At 42.5% G+C, this 19,129-nt stretch overlaps 1 protein-coding gene across 2 annotated transcripts in view; it reads left to right on the top strand.

The window, feature by feature from the left end:
* Positions 1–19,129, top strand: part of LOC140737588 (paladin-like) — a 357,859-nt gene that overhangs the window by 76,902 nt on the left and 261,828 nt on the right. For both annotated transcript variants that reach the window (XM_073064040.1, XM_073064030.1), the window contains exon 7: positions 1,711–1,786. In XM_073064040.1, coding sequence (XP_072920141.1) covers positions 1,711–1,786 — 76 coding nt within the window. The remainder of the gene's footprint in view (positions 1–1,710; positions 1,787–19,129) is intronic.

Here is a 19,129-nt window from a genome sequence, read left to right as displayed (position 1 = left end):
CATCTTTGGTTCCTATTGTGCCCCATCCCAAATTTAGCGACTCTGTTCCTTCGTCCCCTTGCAATGTACTCCAGCCATTAACCTGGTCAGTAAGCCTGATCCTGACTATTTGTATCTTCTTGTCCTTGAGCAGAGTTTCTCCCAGCTGAGGGTGACACATCCACCCAGCCACTTCATCATCATTATGTTGGCAGCTGCTGACACTTTATTCATTGTTTTGTTTTGTTAACTTGTGTCCTTAATGAATAACGGCTTATTTCTTCCATGAATGTGAACTTACTAATATCTGTTACCTGTATCTTAACTCACACTGTCCAGTTACTGGGTGTTGATTGGCCCACATTGAGTTTTGAAGAGGCAATGACTCAGTTTTAAACTTTGAATTCTTGTACTCCCTCCCTGTTTTTGTGATCTCCACCATCCTATACACTATGAAGATTACTATACTTCTGTTGTTGTCCTCTTGTGCACTGCCAGGATACTAACCTCTACATTTCACTCACTGAGCCACTCTACCTCTCACTTCTGCTTCGAGGTATACCTGAAAATCTGCATTTCATTCTGTTGGTCGCCCATCCAAAAAAACTCCTCCCTGAGCATGGTGCCAAAGTTTGACTCCAGTACAGTGCCTGAGTTGAAAGCACAATCTAATTGTGGTTTTTCATTGCTGGTTTCTTTGTGTGTGTTGCCATGTACTTGCTGGCTGTCTGCCTATTAGCAAACAAATGTCTACGTCTAAGAAGTATTTAGTTTCCTGCTTAAACAGGAATGAGCATTGAGAATGTAATTTCTTTGCATGACATAATAAAGTTCCCAGCTTTTAGGAAAAGAAAATTCCATGCTATATTAATTCCATATTGTCCTGATGAAGGGTCTTGACTTCAAATGTAAACTGTTCATCTCCCTCCATAAATGCTGCCTGACTTCATTAATTCCTCCAGCTTTTTGTGTACTGCTCCCAATCTGAAGCACCTGCAGACTTTTGTGTCTCCCTACTGGATTCAATGTTCTTGCTGTGGACAATAGCTGAAATCTGAAACTGTCTCTTCAAGAATTCCAGATCCTTAGACTGTGGCAGCTTTCAAATCTAAGATCAATAGACATCTGGAACTTTGCAGCAGAGCCAGTTTTCTTTATCGAACAGAACATCTCACATTATGATTGAATTCAATCTCTTTGTAGCACAGAGAATGCAATTTAACTAGATTAATAATCACTAACAACAGAAGATTCTGGGCAGACCCAACTATTAGGCAGCGATAGTGGAAAGAGGAAAAGGCTTTGTTTCAGGTTGAGAACCTTTTGTCAGAACTGAGTAAGATAACAAATAAGGTTTAAATTTTAGAGAGGAGAGGGAGTGTGGTGAACTACATATACCTGTCTGGACATGCCCCCCCCCCCCCCCCCCCCCACCGCTGACTGCTCCTGTGGCTCCTCCCACTGACCGTGGCTCCTCCCACGGACCTCGGTATAAAGGCAATTGGAGACACTGCCCCGGCCTCAGTCTCCAGGATGTAGTGCAGTGGTCAATTGCTGCTTGTTCTTTCTTCCAGCCAATTAATGCCTATATCTTGCCTCACGACTCCGAGAGTTATTGATGGTGCATCAGGGAGAAAGGATCAAACAAAATGAGTACCTCTGATAAGGTGTAGTCAGGGTTATTCTTGGAATAACTTGCATTAATAACCAGCAGTTCCTCCTCCTTCCCAGATATAAACGATTGCCTTTGCCTGTTGCTGACACCCTGGAAGAAGCAGACTTTGACGCCTTCATTAGCACAGTCAGGGTAAGTTAGCAGAATATGTGAGATGAACTCTGTTTTCACTAAGGCTGATAATAGGTGTGAAGAGATATAAAGTGCCTTTGTCTCAGATGTAAAGTGCTAAAAGCTTTACCAGATGTTGAAAGATTAAATATCACCATATGCTTCTGGTTTCAAAAGATTGAAACTGCTCTGGATATCACAGGCGGAAAGCGATTACAATCCAAGATGATGTAGGAATTAAAGAGATTGTAATTCCACCAGATGTGTCTGAAAAAGATTTTTAAAAACCTCACCAAATGACTAAAGGTGAAAAAAACTAAAAGCACACCAGGCTGGAAAATGAAACTTGCCAGATGTTGTAGTCTGAACGCGTTTGGTCTTGCCAACTATTATTTCCTGTAGGAGACTGAAACCCTCTCAGATATTCAGGTGTGTTGGAAATGAGAAATGGCAGGAAATTTATCTTCTGTGAGATAGAAAAAGTATCAGAGGGATAATAAAACTTGTATTCAAATCCAAAACTTTAATACAAATTGCCATTTTTATTCAGGCCAGAAAAATGATATCAGTATTGATAAGAAATTTCAGCAAGAAGACCAAGTTATTTCAGGAAATAATCATTATGGGACCATTTAACCACAGTAGTCACCTTGCCAATCCCACTGTAAACACAACTCTCACTGCTATATTGTGACTTGTTGCAGAATAGAATTAAGGTCACATTATCCCAATGACAACAAAGCAGGATAGGAATGGTTTAGAGTGATATGAGACAAACACAAGCCTATGGGATTAGCTTAGTTAGGCACCTTGGTTGGTATGAATCAGATGGGCCGAAGGGCTGTAGTTACTCCATTTCTCTATGCCAAATTTCTGTATGTTAGGGTCTATTATCTATGCCAAATGCCAGAAGAATGAAGATGCCCTAAATTTTTTTAGTAAAATCTTTACTTAGTGAGGCTGTGGATGGCAGACCACTCCACAGTGAGAGCTTTAGCTTTGCACATGCTAGACCTTCTCTCCCCTGTCAAAAGTGCCAACTGAGACTTCTCTAAAGACATGGTATAACAAAATAATGTTTGGGAAGACATTTCTATGAATCTCTTGAATTTCATTCTATTGATACCAATACTTCCTTATATAAAAACACAGACTCGATAATATCTTTCAAAAGAGATGTGATCATTTAAGTGAAAACGAAAGACTTTAGTGATCATAATTCTATCTCCTTTACGATAGCATTGGAGAGAGATAGGAATGGACAAGTTAGAAGAGTGTTTAATTGGAGTAAGGGGAATTATGAGGCTATCAGGCACAAAATTGGAGGCTTAAATTGGAAACAGATGTTCTCAGGGAAAAGTACGGAAGAAATGTGGCAAATATTCAGGGGATATTTGTGTAGGGCTCTGTATAGGTACGTTCCAATGAGACGGAAGTTATGGTAGGGTACAGGAACCATGGTGTACAAAGGCTGTAATAAATCTAGTCGAAAAGAAAAGCTTACAAAAGGTTCAGAGAGCTAGGTAATGTTAGAGACCTATAAGATTATACGGCTACTAGGAACAAGCTTAAGAAGGAAATTAGGGGAGCCAGTAGGGGCCATGAGAAGGCCTTGGTGGGCCAAATTAAGGAACACCCCAAGGCATTTTACTAGTATGTGAAGAGCAAGAGGATAAGACATGAAAGAATAGGACCTATCAAATGTGACAATGGGAAAGTGTGTATGGAACTGGTGGAAATAGCAGAGGTACTTAATGAATACTTTACTTCAGTATTCACTATGGAGAAGGATCTTAGTGATTGTAGTGATGACTTGCAGCAGACTGAAAAGCTTGAGCATGTAGATTTTAAGAAAAAGGATGTGCTGGAGGTTTTTGGAAAGCATCAAGTTGGATAAGTCACCAGGACCATATGAGATGTACCCCAGGCTACTGTGGGAGGTGAGGGAAGAGATTGCTGAGCCTCTGACTATGATCTTTGCATCATCAATGGGGATGGGAGAGGTTCCTGAGGATTGGAGGGTTGCAGATGTTGTTCCTTTATTCAAGAAAGGGAGTAGAGATAGCCCAGGAAATTATAGACCAGTGAGTCTTACCTCAGTGGTGGGTAAGTTGATAGAGAAGATCCTGAGAGGCAGGATTTATGAATATTTGGAGAGGTATAATATGATTAGGAGTTGTCAGCATGGCTTTGTAAAGGGCAGGTCATGCCTTACGAGCCTGATTGAATTTTTTGAGGATGTGACTAAACACATTGATGAAGGAAGAGCAGTAGATGTAGCGTATATGGATTTCAGCAAGGCATTTGATAAGGTACCCCATGCAAGGCTCATTGAGAAAGTAAGGAGACATGGGATCCAAGGGGACATTGCTTTGTGGATCCAGAACTGGCTTGTCCAAGGAATGCAAAGAGTGGTTGTAGACAGGTCATCTTCTGCATGGAGGTTGATCACCAGTGGAGTGCCTCAGGGATCTGTTCTGGGACCCTAACTCTTCGTGATTTTTATAAATAACCTGGATGAGGAAGTGGAGGGATGGGTTAGTAAGTTTGCTGATGACACAAAGGTTGGAGGTGTTGTGGATAGTGCGGAGGGCTGTCCGAGGTTACAGCAGGACATTGATAGGATGCAAAACTGGGCTGAGAAGTGGCAGATGGAGTTCAACCCAGATAAGTGTGAAGTGGTTCATTTTGGTAGGTCAAATATGATGGCAGAATATAGTATTAATGGCAGGACTCTTGGCAGTGTGGAGGATCAGAGGGATCTTGGGGTCCGAGTCCATAGGACGCTCAAAGCAGCTGCACAGGTTGACTCTGTGGTTAAGAAGGTGTATGGTGTATTGGCCTTCATCAATCATGGAATTGAATTTAGGAGCTGCGAGGTAATGTTGCAGCTATATAGGACCCTGGTCAGACCCCACTTGGAGTACTGTGCTCAGTTTTGCTCACCTCACTACAAGAAGGATGTGGAAGCCATAGAAAGGGTGCAGAGGAGATTTACAAGGATGTTGCCTGGATTAGGGTGCATCCCTTATGAAAACAGGTTGAATGAACTCGGCATTTTCTCTTTGGAGCAATGTAAGATGAGAGGTGACCTGATAGAGATGAATAAGATGAGAGAGGCATTGATCGTGTGGATAGTCAGAGGCTTTTTCCCAGGGCTGAAATGGTTGCCACAAGAGGACACAGGTTTAAGGTGCTGGGGAGTAGGTACAGAGGAGATGTCAGGGGTAAGTTTTTTGCTCAGAGTGATGAGTGCGTGGAATGGGCTGCCGGAAACAGTGTGGGAGGCAGATACGATAGTGTCTTTCAAGAGGCTTTTGGATAGGTACACGGAGCTTAGTAAAATAGAGGGTTATGGGTAAGCCTAGTAATTTTTAAGGTAGGGACATGTTTGGCACAACTTTGTGAGGTGAAGGGCCTATATTGTGCTGTAGGTTTTCTATTCTATGTTTCTATGACTTCTGGATTTTAAAGAAGTTGCGGGTAGATAGATAGATAGATAGATATATAGATAGATAGATACTTTATTCATCCCCATGGGGAAATTCAACATTTTTTCCAATGTCCCATACAGTTGTTGTAGCAAAACTAATTACATACAATACTTAACTCAGTAAAAATATGATATGCATCTAAATCACTCTCTCCAAAAGCATTAATAATAGCTTTTAAAAAGTTCTTAAGTAGATTACTTAAATACATTAAATACAATCAACCCCGGCACTTTAACATATCTTACTCCTGGCGGTTGAATTGTAAAGCCTAATGGCATTGGGGAGTATTGACCTCTTCATCCTGTCTGAGGAGCATTGCATCGATAGCAACCTGTCGCTGAAACTGCTTCTCTGTCTCTGGATGGTGCTATGTAGAGGATGTTCAGGGTTTTCCATAATTGACCGTAGCCTACTCAGCGCCCTTCGTTCAGCTACCGATGTTATACTCTCCAGTACTTTGCCCACGACAGAGCCCGCCTTCCTTACCAGCTTATTAAGACGTGAGGCGTCCCTCTTCTTAATGCTGCCTCCCCAACACGCCACCACAAAGAAGAGGGCGCTCTCCACAACTGACCTATAGAACATCTTCAGCATAGCACACAGTAGTTGCAACCTTACAAAATACTGGTTAGGCTGTACTTGGAATATTTTGTGCTTTTCTGTTCAATGAAGTTACAAACACAAAGTCCTGCAGATGCTGGAAATACACTCTAAATAGGATCGAAAGATGGTGAATCTTTGCTGGTTGAATTAAGAAACTACAAGGGTAAAAGGATCCTGATGACACTTATATACAAGCCTCCCAACAATAGCTGGGATGTGGACCACAGATTACAACAGGAAATAGAAAAGTTGAGACAAAAGTGCAGTGCAGTGATCGTCATGGGAGATTTCAATATGCAGATTGATTGGGAATATCAGGTTGGTAATGGATCTCAAGAGAGTCAGGTTGTTGAATGCCTATGAAATGGTCTCTTTTAGAGAGCTTTTCATTGAGCCTACTAGGGGATCGGCTATACTGGACTGGGTATTATGTAGTGAACTGGAGGTGATTAGGGAGCTTAAGGTAAAAGAACCCTTAAGGGACAGTGATCACAATATGATTGAGTTCAACTTGAAATTTGATAGGGAGAAAGTAATGTCTGACATAGCAGTATTCAGTGGGGTACAGTGGTATGAGAGAGGAGTTGGCCAAAGTAAATAGGAAGGAGATGCTGGCAGGGATGACAGCAGAGCAACAATGACGTGCATTTCTGGGAAAATTCTGGGAAAATTCAGGAAGGTGCAGGACAGATGTATTATAAATACAAAGAAATATTCAAAAGGCAAAATAGTAAACCATGGCTGACACAGGAAGTCAAAGCTGATGTAAAAGCAAAAGAGAGGGCATGCAACAAAGCAAAAATTAATGAGAAGACAGGGGAAACACGAGGAAATCTGCAGATGCTGGAAATTCAAACAGCAACACACACAAAATGCTGGTGGAACTCAGCAGGCCAGGCAGCATCTATAGGGAGAAGCGCTGTCAACGTTTCGGGCCGAGGCTCTTCGTCAGGACTAACCGAAAGGAAAGATAGTAAGAGATTTGAAAGTAGTGGGGGGAGGGGGAAATGCGAAATGATAGGAGAAGACCGGAGGGGGTGGGATGAAGCTAAGAGCTGGAGAGGTGATTGACGAAAGTGATACAGAGCTGGAGAAGGGAAAGGATCATGGGGCGGGAGGCCTCGGGAGAAAGAAGGGGGGGGGGAGGAAACACCAGAGGGAGATGGAGAACAGGCAAACAACTAAAGATGTCAGGGATGGGGTAAGAATGGGAGGAGGGGCATTAACGGAAGTTAGAGAAGTCAATGTTCATGCCATCAGGTTGGAGGCTACCCAGCCAGTCCCATTCCCATTCTAATATGTCTATCCATGGCCTCCTCTATTGTCAAAATGAATCCAAACTCAGGTTGAAGGAACAACACCTTATATACCGGCTGGGTAGCCTCTAACCTGATGGCATAAACATTGACTTCTCTAACTTCCATTAATGCCCCTCCTCCCCTTCTTACCCCATCCCTGACATTTTTAGTTGTTTGCCTGTTCTCCATCTCCCTCTGGTGTTTCCCCCCCCCCCCCCTTTCTTTCTCCCGAGTCTTCCCGTCCCATGATACTTTCCCTTCTCCAGCTCTGTATCACTTTCGCCAATCACCTTTCCAGCTCTTAGCTTCATCCCACCCCCTCCGGTCTACTCTTATCATTTCGCATTTCCCCCTCCCCCCACTACTTTCAAATCTTTTACTATCTTTCCTTTCGGTTAGTCCTGACGAAGGGTCTCGGCCTGAAACGTCAACAGTGCTTCTCCCTATAGATGCTGCCTGGCCTGCTGAGAAGACAGGGGATTGGGAAGCTTTTAAAACCCTGCAGAGAGCAACTAAAAGAATCATTAGGAGGGAAAACATGAAATATGAAAGCAACATCAAAATGGATAGTAAAAGCTTTTTCAAGTATGTAAAAAATAAAAGAGAGATGAGAGTGGATATAGAACCACTAGAAAATGAGGCTGGAGAAATAATAGCAGGGACAAGGAGACGGTAGATGAATTCAATGAGTATTTTTAATCCGTCTTCACTGTGGAAGATGCAAGCAGTCTCCCAGTTGTTGAAGGGTGTGAGGGAAGAGAAATGAATGCAGTTACTATTACAAGAGAGAAGTTGCTCAAAAAACTGAAAGACCTAAGGGTACATAAGTTACTAGGCCAGACGAACTGCACCCTAGGGTTCTGAAAGAGGTAGCGTTAGAGTTTGTGGAGGCATTAGTAATGATCTTTCAAAACTCATTGGACTCTGGCAGGGGACTGGAAAATTGCAAAAGTTACTTCACTCTTTAAGAAAGGAAGAAGGCAGCAGAAAGGAAATCATAGACCAGTTAGCCTGACCTCAGTTGCTGGGACGATTGAGTGAATTGTTAAGGATGAGGTTATGGAATACTTGGTGACACAGGACAAGAAAGAACAAAGTCAGCATGGTTTCTTTTAGGGAAAATCTTGCCAGATGAACCTGTTGGAATTCTTTGAGGAGATGACATATAGGATGGATAAAGAGGTTGCAGTGGATGTTGTATATTTGGACCTTCAGAAGGCCTTTGAAAAGGTGCTTACCAAGTTAAGAGCCCATGGTATTACAAGAAAGTTATTGGCATGGTTAGAGCATTGGCTGATTGGTAGGAGGCAGCGAGTGGGAATAAAAGGATCCTTTTCTGGTTGGCTGCCAGTAACTAGTGGTGTTCCGCAGGGGTTGGTGTTGGGACCACTTCTTTTTAATGCTGTATGTGAATGATTTAGATGATATAAATATAAATAGAATGCTTTGTTGCCAAGTTTGCAGATGATACGAAGATTGGTGGAGGGGCAGGTAGTGTTGAGGGAACAGGTAGGCTGCAGAAGGACTTAGACAGATTAGGAGAATGGGCAAGAAAGTGGCAAATGAAATACAATGTTGGAAAATGCATGGTCATGCACTTTGATGGTAGAACTAAATGCACAGTTTACTTTCTAAGCAGGAAGAAAATCCAAAAATCTGAGATGTAAAGGGACGTGGCAGTCCTTGTGCAGAACACCCTAAAGGTTAACTTATTGGTAGAGTCAGTGGTGATGAAGGCAAATGCAAAGTTAGCATTCATTTCAAGAGGTTCAGAATACAAGAGCAGAGATGTGATACTGAGGCTTTATAAGGCACTGGTGAGGCCTCACCTTGAGTATTGTGAACAGTTTTGGGTCCCTCATCCTAGAAAAGATGTGCTGCCATTGGAGAGGAGGCTCTCGAGGATGATTCCAGGAATGAAAGGTTTGTTACCTCTGGGTCTGTACTCACTGAAATTTAGAAGGATGAGGGAGCATCTGATTGATACCTTTCAGATGTTAAAAGCCCTAGAGAGAATAGATGTGGAAAGGATGTGTCCATTTAAAATAGAGATACAGAAACATTCCTTTAGCCAGAGGGTGGTAAATTTGTGCAATTTGTTACCACAGGGAACTGAGTCCAGATCATTGGGTGTGTTTAAATGGACACCCCTCTATACTGAGGCTGTGCATTCTTGTCCTAGACTAGCCCATCATAGAAAACATCCTTTCCACATCTATTCTCTCTAGGGCTTTTAACATCTGAAAGGTATTAATCAGATGCCCCCTCATCCTTCTAAATTCCAGCGAGTACAGACCCAGAGGTCACAAACCTTTCATTCCTGGAATCATCCTTGTGATCCTCTTCTGGACCCTCTCCAATGCCAGCACATCTTTTCTAAGATGAGGGGCCCAAAACTGTTCACAATACTCAAGGTGAGGCCTCACCAGTGCCTTATAAAGCCTCAGCATCAAATCCTTGCTCTTGTATTCTAGACCTCTTGAAATAAATGCTAACATTGCTTTAAGGCAGAGATTGATAGGTTCTTGTTTGGACATGACATCAAAGGTTACAGGGAGAAGGCTGGGAAATGGGATTGAGGAGGGGGAAAAAGGATCAGCCATAGTGAAGCAGACTCGATGGGCCAAATGGTTTAATTCTGCTCCTATGTCTTATGGACGTATGGTCTAAAATGCTGGTGGAATTCAGTGGATTAGGCAGCATCTATAGAAATGAGTAAACAGTTGATGTTTCAGACCAAGACATCGACTGTTTATTCATTTCAATAGATGTTGCCTGACCTGCTGAGTTCCACCAGCATTTTGTGCGTGTTACTATAGAGAGTTGTAAGTGATTGCATTCTATCCTGCACAAAGGAAATTCAGCAGGAAATTGCCTCTATTAGAGGATTTTACTTATGGGCTGAGACTGGATAGGTTGAGTTTGTTCTCCCTGAATGTGAAGGAGGCAGGTAAGGTATGTATAAAGGTATAAAGGTATGTAAAGTTATCAGAGGCTTAGATAGGGTGGCTAGTCAACATCTACCCTACCAGGGTGAAGGAACAATAGCTGACAAGACTTGTGCAATATCTAGTCAAAATGGCGAAAGAAGTTTACTTAAGGTTTAGAAAGCCAGGATCAGACAAGGCTCCATCCAGAGTTACAAGATAGCCAGGAAGGAGCTGAAGAATGGACTTAGGAGAGCTAGAAGGGGGCATGAAAGGGCCTTGGTGAATAGCATTAAGGCATCCCCAAGGTCTACTACAGATATGTGAACAACAGGAGAATGACTAGAGTGAAAGTAGGACCAATCAACGATTAAAGAAGAAACATGCGACAGGGTTTGCAGGCCATTACTTCCTACAAAGTGAAACCCAACATTATGAATGGCAGTGATGACAATCAACACACTCTACAGATGTACCATGGAGAGCATCTAACAGGCTGTATCACTGCCTGTTTTGGTGGGGGGGGGGGGGGTGGTACTGCACAGGATCAAAGTAGCTGGAGCATATTCTAGCTGGAGGCCCCTGCACTTTGTGATTTTCATAAATGACTTGGATGAGGAAGTGGAAGGATGGGTTAGTAAATTTGAGGATGAAATGAATATTGGTGAAGTTGTGAATGATGTGGAAGGTTGTAATAGGTTACAGTGGGACATTCGCAAACAGGAGAAGATCTGCAGATGCTGGAAATCCAAGCAACACACACGAAATGCTGGAGGAGCTCAGCAGGCCAGGCAGCATCTACGGAAAAGAGTACAGTTGACGTTTTGGGCTGAGACCCTTCATCAGGACTGATAGGTCCTGCTGAATGGTCTTGGCCTGAAACGTCAGCTGTACACTTTCCATAGATGCTACCTGGCCTGCAGTTTCTTCAACATTTTGTGTGTGTTACAGTGGGACATTGACAGGATTCGGAGCTTGGCTGAGAATTTGGCAGGTAGAGGTCATCCTGGAGAAATATGAAGTGATTCACTTTGGAAGGTTGAATTGGAAGGCAGAGGACAGGATTAATGGCAGGATTCTTGGCCGTGTCGAGGAACGGAGGGCTCTTGGGGTCCATGTCCATAGATCCCTCAAAGTTGCCACACAAGTTGAATGTGTTGCTAACAATGTGTAGTGTTTTTTCCTTGTCAGTCAGGGGATCGAGTTTAAGAGCCATGAGGTAATGTTGCAGATCTGTAAAACTCTGGTTAGACCTTACTTGGAACATTGTGTTCAGTTCTGGTCACCTTATTATAGGAAGAATGTGGAAGCTTTAGAGAGATTGCAGAAGATATCTACCAGGAAGTGCCTAGATTAAAGAGCATGTCTTGTGAGGATTGGTTGAGTGAGCTAGGGGTTTTCTCTCTAGAGTGAAAGAGAATGAGAGATGACTTGATAGAGGTGTACAAGATTATAAGAGGCATAGATACAGCAGATAGCAAGGAACATTTTTTCCAGGGCTAAGTAGCTAAAGAAATGCGTAGATGAGATGTCAGAGGTAAGTTCTTTTACACAGAGTGGTAGTGCATGGAGCACCCTGCTAGTGGTGGTGTTAGAGGTAGATACTTTAGGAACATTTAGGAAATTCTTAGACAGGCATGAGGGTGATAGAAAAATGGAGGGCTATGTAGGAAGGAAGGTTAGATTGATCTCAGAGTAGTTTAAAAGTTGGCAGAAGATTGTGGGCCGAAGAGCCTGTACTGTGCTGTAGAGTTCTATGGTTTACATTTTCTGCGGGGCACTGATATCAAAAACAAAGGGGGATAAGTTTAAGATGAGAGGAAGGAGTTTTAAAGAGGATCTGAGAGAAATAATTTTCAGATAGAGGGGGGCTGGTATCTGGTACTTGCTTGTGAAGGCAGGTATAAACAGATGCAATTATTACATTTAAGATAAGTTTAGACAGGCACTTGCATGGTAAAGAAAGAAGAATGCAACCCTAATGTGAACACTCGGATGCGGGCAATGTATGAATAGTCCATTACAGTCCTCTACAATTCCACGTGCCACACATCACTAAGAGATGGAGTGTGCATAGCAAATGCGAGATTTCGGAAGAAGTGAGCAGGGGCACCTGGGACATTCTGCTCACCACACATCAATAGGAACAGCTGGAGTGTGCGTAATTAGGCCCTTGGCAAGGTCCAATAAAAAGTTAGGTTTAAGTGGAGCAACCATTGTGAAAGTGGGCCAGTGTCAGAGTTTTGGATTTGCTCATAGAGGTAAAGAGAGACTGAGGCTGTTGGTAGATTTTTAAAACATTTTTTTCTTTCTTTCTCATTCACAGTTAGAGCACTTTTTGATGCCAGCCAGGATAGTGAAATGCTCCTGTTGTTGGATATAAGAAAGCAGGGAGATCTTCAGTGTTCCTGATGTTTACACCGGCAAGAAGTGCATTCAGCTACAGCTTCTTACTCTCTGCGTCAAGCAGCTGGAGCTGAATGAACTCCAGATCATTAGAGAGGCTGAGGGGTTGATCAACAGGACATACAAGAAGGGAGTTACACCCAAGGTACAGGGCATAACTAACTGGGTGACTGTCAGGGTGGGAAGGGGATAGGCAGCCAGTGCTGCCCTGTGGCTGCTCCCCCCAGTAACAGCTATACTGCTTTGGATACTGTTGGAGGGTATGACCTAGCAGAGGAAAGCCCCACCGGTCAGGTCTCTGGCACTGTCTAGCCAGTGACTCAGAAGAGAAGGGGTGAGAAGAGGTGGGTTGCAGTGATGGGGGATTCAGTGGTTGGGTGAACAGACAAAAGGTTCTGTGGATGAAGATTCCTGGATGGTATATTGCCTCCCAGGTGCCAGGGTCAGGAATATCTCAGATCAAGGTCATGGCATTCTTAAGTCAGAGGGTGAGCAACCAGAGGTTATGGCCCATGTTGGTAACAATTACATGGGTAGGAGGGCTGACAAGGACTAGCATAGAAACATAGAAAACCTACAGCACAATACAGGCCCTTCGGCCCACAAAGTTGTGCCAAACATGTCCCTACCTTAAAAATTACCAGGCTTACCCATAACCCTCTATTTTTCTAAGCTCCATGTACCTATCCAAAAGTCTCTTAAAAGACCCTATTGTATCAGCCTCCACCCATTCCATGGCAGCCTGTTCCACGCACTCACCACTCTCTGAGTAAAAAACTTACCCCTGACATCTCCTCTGTACCTACTCCCCAGAACCTTAAACCTATGTCTTCTTGTGGCAACCATTTCAGCCCTGGGAAAAGGCCTCTGACTATCCGTACGATCAATGCCTCTCATTGTCTTATACACCTCTATCAGGTCACCTCTCATCCTCTGTCACTCCAAGGAGAAAAGGCCAAGTTCACTCAACCTATTCTCATAAGCCATGCTCCCCAATTCAGGCAACATCCTTGTAAATCTCCTCTGCACCCTTTCTATGGCTTCCACATCCTTCCTGTAGTGAGGCGATTAGAACTGAGCACAGTACTCCAAGTGGGGTCTGACCAGGGTCCTATATAGCTGCAAAGTGGGTTCAGGAAGTTAGGTACTAAGTTAAAGGACGGGACATCCAGGGTTGCGATCTTGGGATTGCTACCCATGACGTGCTAGTGAAGTCAGAAATAGGAAGATAATACAGTTTAACATGTGGCTAGGGAGCTTGTGAAATGATAGCATTGTAGCCAGCCATTTGTGAGAGTTGGTTGCAGGAGGGACAGGACTAGCACTTCGTATTCCGGGGTTTTGTTGTTTCAGACAACCCAACCATTTTTATGCCATGGACTCCCACCATTAACTGGGGCGGTCCGTGGAACCCCTGTTTTAGACATAATAGAGTGCAGGGTTTCAAGAGGAAGGTCTGAAGGCAGATAAGTCACCTGGACCAGATCATGTATACCCCAGGATTTGAAAAGAGGTAGCTGAAGAGTTTGTGAAAACATTAGTAATGATCTTTTAAGAATCACCACATTCTAGAATGGTTCTGGAAGACTGGAAAATTGCAAATGTAACTCCACTCTTCAGGACGGGAGAGAGGAAGAGGAAAGGAAATTATAGGCCAGTTAATCTGACCTCAGTGGTTAGGAAGTTGTTAGAATCTATTGTTAACTATGTGGTTTCGGGATACTGGGAGGCTCTTAATAAAATAAGCTGTAGTCAGCGTGGTTTCGTCAAGGAAAAAGCTAGCCTGACAAATCTGTTGGAATTCCTTAAAGAAATAGCAACCAGGATAGACGAAGAATTGACTAATGTTGTGTACTTGGATTTCTAACAAGTTAAGAGCCCTTGGTATTACAGGAAAGATACTAGCATGGATAAAGCAGAGACAAAGAGTGAGAATAAAGGGAGCATTTTCTAGTTGGCTAACAGTGACTAGTGGCATTCCACAATGGGAGCTATGTTGGGAACACCTCTTTTTTGTTATATGTCAGTGACTTGGATGACAGAATTGATGGCTTTGTTGCAAAGTTGGTAGATGATACAAAAATAGGTGGAGGCGCAGGTAGATTTGAGGAGATAGAGAGGCTACAGAAGAACTTGAATAGATGTGGAGAATGGGCAAAGAAATGGCTGATGGAATATGGTATGAGGAAATGCATAGTCATGCACTTTGGTAGAGAAAATGAAAGGATAGATTATTTGCTAAATGGAGAGAAAATTCAAAACTCTGAGGCATAAAGGGACACCTGAGTCCTACTTTAGGTTTCCCTAAAGGTTAGTTGGCAGGTTGATTTGAAGGTGAAGAAGTCAAATGCAATGTTAGCATGGATGTTGAGAGGACGAGAATATAAAAGCAAGGATATAATGGTGAGGCTTTGTAAAGCACTGGTGAGGCCTCACTTTTCTAGAAAGGGTGTGCTGGCACTGGAGACGGTTCAAACGAGTTTCATGAAAATTATTCCAGGAGTGAATGGCTTGTCATATGAAAAGTGTTTGATGGGTCTGGACCTGTATTCACTACAGTTCAAAAGAATGAGCGGTGACCTAAGTGAAACCTATTAAATGGTGAAAAGCCTTCATAAAGTGGATGTGGAAAGGATGTTTCTATGGTGGGAGAGTTTCAGACCAGAGGATACAGATAGAGTGGAGAGCATGTTTCTATAGTGGGAGAGTCTAGGACCAAAGGATACAGCATCAGAATAGAAGGGTATTCTCTGAGAACAGAGTTAACCATATAACAATTACAGCACGGAAACAGGCCATCTCAGCCCTTCTAGTCCATGCCAAATGCTTACTCTCATCTAGCCCCACTGACCAGCACTCAGCCCATAACCCTCCATTCCTTTCCTGTCCATATACCTATCCAATTTTACTTTAAATGACAATACCGAACCTGCCTCTACCACTTCTATGGGAAGCTCGTTCCACACAGCTACCACTCTCCGAGTAAAGAAATTCCCCCTCATGTTACCTTTAAACTTTTGCCCCATAACTCTCAACTCATGTCCTCTTGTTTGAATCTCCCCTACTCTCAATGGAAAAAGCCTATCCATGTCAATTCTATCTATTCCCCTCATAATTTTAAATACATCTATCAAGTCCCCCCTCAACCTTCTGCGCTCCAAAGAATAAAGACCTATTGTTCAACCTTTCCCTATAACTTAGGTGCTGAAACCCAGGTAACATTCTAATAAATCTTCTCTGTACTCTCTCTATTTTGTTGACATCTTTCCTATAATTTGCTGAACAGAACTGCACACAATACTCCAAATTCGGCCTTAACAATGCCTTGTACAATTTTAACATTACATCCCTACTCTTAAAATCAATTCTCTGATTTATAAAGGCCAACATACCAAAAGCTTTCTTCACCACCCTATCCACATGAGATTCCACCTTTAGGGAACTATGCACCATTATTCCTAGATCACTCTGTTCTACTTCATTCTTCAATGCCCTACCATTTACCATGTATGACCTATTTGGATTATTCCTACCAAAATGTTGCACCTCACACTTATCAGCATTAAACTCCATCTGCCATTGTTCAGCCCACTCTTCTAACTGGCCTAAATCTCTCTGCAAACTTTGAAAACCTACTTCATTATCCACAACGCCACCTACCTTAGTTTCACCTGCATTCTTACTAATCCAATTTACCACCCCATCATCCAGATCATTAATGTAAATGACAAACAACATTGGACCCAGTACAGATCCCTGAGGCACACCACTAGTCACCAGCCTCCAACCTGACAAACAGTTATCCACCACTACTCTCTGGCATCTCCCATCCAGCCACTGTTGAATCCATTTTATTACTTCAATATTAATACCTAACGATTGAACCTTCCTAACTAACCTTCCGTGCGGAACCTTGTCAAAGGCCTTACTGAAGTCCATATACACAACATCCACTGCTTTACCCTCATTAACTTTCCTCGTAACCTCTTCAAAAAATTCAATAATATTTGTCAAACATGACCTTATACTCACAAACCCATGCTGACTGTTCCTAATCAGACCCTGTCTATCCAGATAATTATATATACCATCTCTAAGAATACTTTCCATTAATTTACCCACCACTGATGTCAAACAGACAGGCCTATAATTGTGAGGTTTACTCTTAGAACCCTTTATAAACAATGGAACCACATGAGCAATACGCCAATCCTCCAGCACTATCCCCGTTTCTAATGACATTTGAAATATTTCTGTCAGAGCCCCTGCTATTTCTACACTAACTTCCCGCAAGGTTCTAGGGAATATCCTGTCAGGATCTGGAGATTTATCCACTTTTATATTCCTTAAAAGCGCCAGTACTTCCTCTTCTTTAATCGTCATAGTTTCCATAACTTCCCTACTTGTTTCCCTTACCTTACACAATTCAATATCCTTCTCCTTAGTGAATACTGAAGAAAAGAAATTGTTCAAAATCTTCCCCATCTCTTTTGGCTCCACACACTGCTGTCCACTCTGATTCTTTAAGGAACCAATTTTATCCCTCACTATCCTTTTGCTATTAATATAACTGTAGAAACCCTTTGGATTTATTTTCACCTTACTTGCCAAAGCAACCTTGTATCTTCTTTTAGCTTTTCTTATTTCTTTCTTAAGATTCTTCTTACGTTCTTTATATTCCTCGAGCACCTAATTTACTCCATGTTGCCTATATTTATTGTATATATCTCTCTTTTTCCTAACCAAATTTCCAATATCCCTTGAAAACCATGGCTCTCTCAAACTTTTAACCTTTCCTTTCAACCTAACAGGAACATAAAGATTCTGTACCCTCAAAATTTCACCTTTAAATGACCGCCATTTCTCTATTACATCCTTCCCATAAAACAAATTGTCCCAATCCACTCCTTCTAAATCCTTTTGCATCTCCTCAAAGTTAGCCTTTCTCCAATCAAAAATATCAGTTCTGGGTGGGTCCAGTCCTATCCTTTTCCATAATTATATTGAAACTAATGGCATTGTGATCACTGGACCCGACACATACCTCTGTCACCTGACCTATTTCATTCCTTAACAGAAGATCCAACACTGCCCCTTCTGTAGTCGGTACCTCTATGTATAGCTGCAAAAAACTATCCTGCATACAGTTTACAAACTCCAAACCATCCATCCCATTTACAGTATAGGCTTCCCAGTCTATGTGTGGAAAATTAAAATCTCCCACAATCACAACCCTGTGCTTACTACAAATATCTGCTAACTCCTTGCAAATTTGCTCCTCATATTTTCACTCCCCATTAGGTGGTCTATAATACACCCCTATAAGTGCTACTACACCTTTCCCATTCCTCAATTCCACCCAAATAGGCTCCCTAGACGAGCCCGCTAATCTATCCTGCCAGAGCACCGCTGTAATATTTTCTCTGACAAGCAACACAACATCTCCCCCTCTTGTCCCTCCAATTCTATCACACCTGAAGCAACAAAATCCAGGAATATTTAGTTGCCAATCACATCTGTCCTGCAACCATGTTTCACTAATAGCTACAACATCATATTTCCAGGTATCAATCCATGCTCTAAGCTCATCCACCTTTCTTACAATGCTCCTAGCATTAAAATTTACTTGGAAGATGGGCACACAATCAAAGCAACAATGAGATCATAGCCTGTGTACCAATTATAGAAGAGGAGGTGTTTGCTGTCTTTAGAAAAATCCTGGTAGATAAATCCCCAGAGCCTGAGATGGTGTGCTCTCTGACCCAATGGGAGAGTAGTGCAGAAATTGCATGGGTCCTAGCAGAGAAGTTTAGAATGTCCTTGGTGACTGGTTAGCCGCTGGTAGATTGGAGGATAGCTAATGCTGTTCATTTGTTCAAAGGAAGCTCTAAAAATAAGATGGAGCCTGGCACCAGTAGTGGGCAAGTTATTGGAAGGTATTCTAAAGAACCTGAAATGTAAGTATTTTGATCAACATGGAGTGATTAGGGATAGTTAACATGGCCTTGTGTATGGTAGGTTATGTCCTGCCCTTAGACTTTGGCTTTGTGGGAGAAGATTAGGGAGTGGTAGTAGATGGTTGCTTCACTGACTGGAGCCCTGTGACAAGTGGTGTACTGTAGAGATCAGTGCTGGGTCTGTTGTCTGTCATTTAAATCAATGATCTGGATGATAATGTGGTAAACTGGATAAGCAAATTTGTGGATGACATCAAGGTTGGGGGTGTAGTTGATGGCAAGGAAGTCTATCAGTGTTTGCAGTGGGATCTGGACCCGCTGGGAAAAAGAGCAGAAATATGGCAGATGGAATTTAATGCAAACAAGCATGATGTGTTACATTTTGTGATGAAAGCCCAAGGTTGGACTTGCATGGTGAGCAGTAGGGCACTGAGGAGTGTGGTAGATCAAAGGGATCTGGGAATACAGGTCCATAATTCATTGAAAGTGGCATCACAGGTAGGTAGGGTCATAAAGAAGCTTTTGGCCTATTAGCCTTTATATATTGAGTACAGGAGGTGGGATGTTATTTTAAAGATGTATAAGATATTGTTGGGGCCTAATTTTTACTATTGTGTTCAGCTGTGGTCACCCACCTACAGGAGAAATATCAGTAGATTGAAAGAGTGCAAAAAAATTT

This window comes from Hemitrygon akajei, chromosome 2 (assembly GCF_048418815.1).
Source record: "Hemitrygon akajei chromosome 2, sHemAka1.3, whole genome shotgun sequence".
Taxonomy (NCBI): domain Eukaryota; kingdom Metazoa; phylum Chordata; class Chondrichthyes; order Myliobatiformes; family Dasyatidae; genus Hemitrygon; species Hemitrygon akajei.
This window is presented reverse-complemented; position numbering and strand designations above follow the sequence as displayed.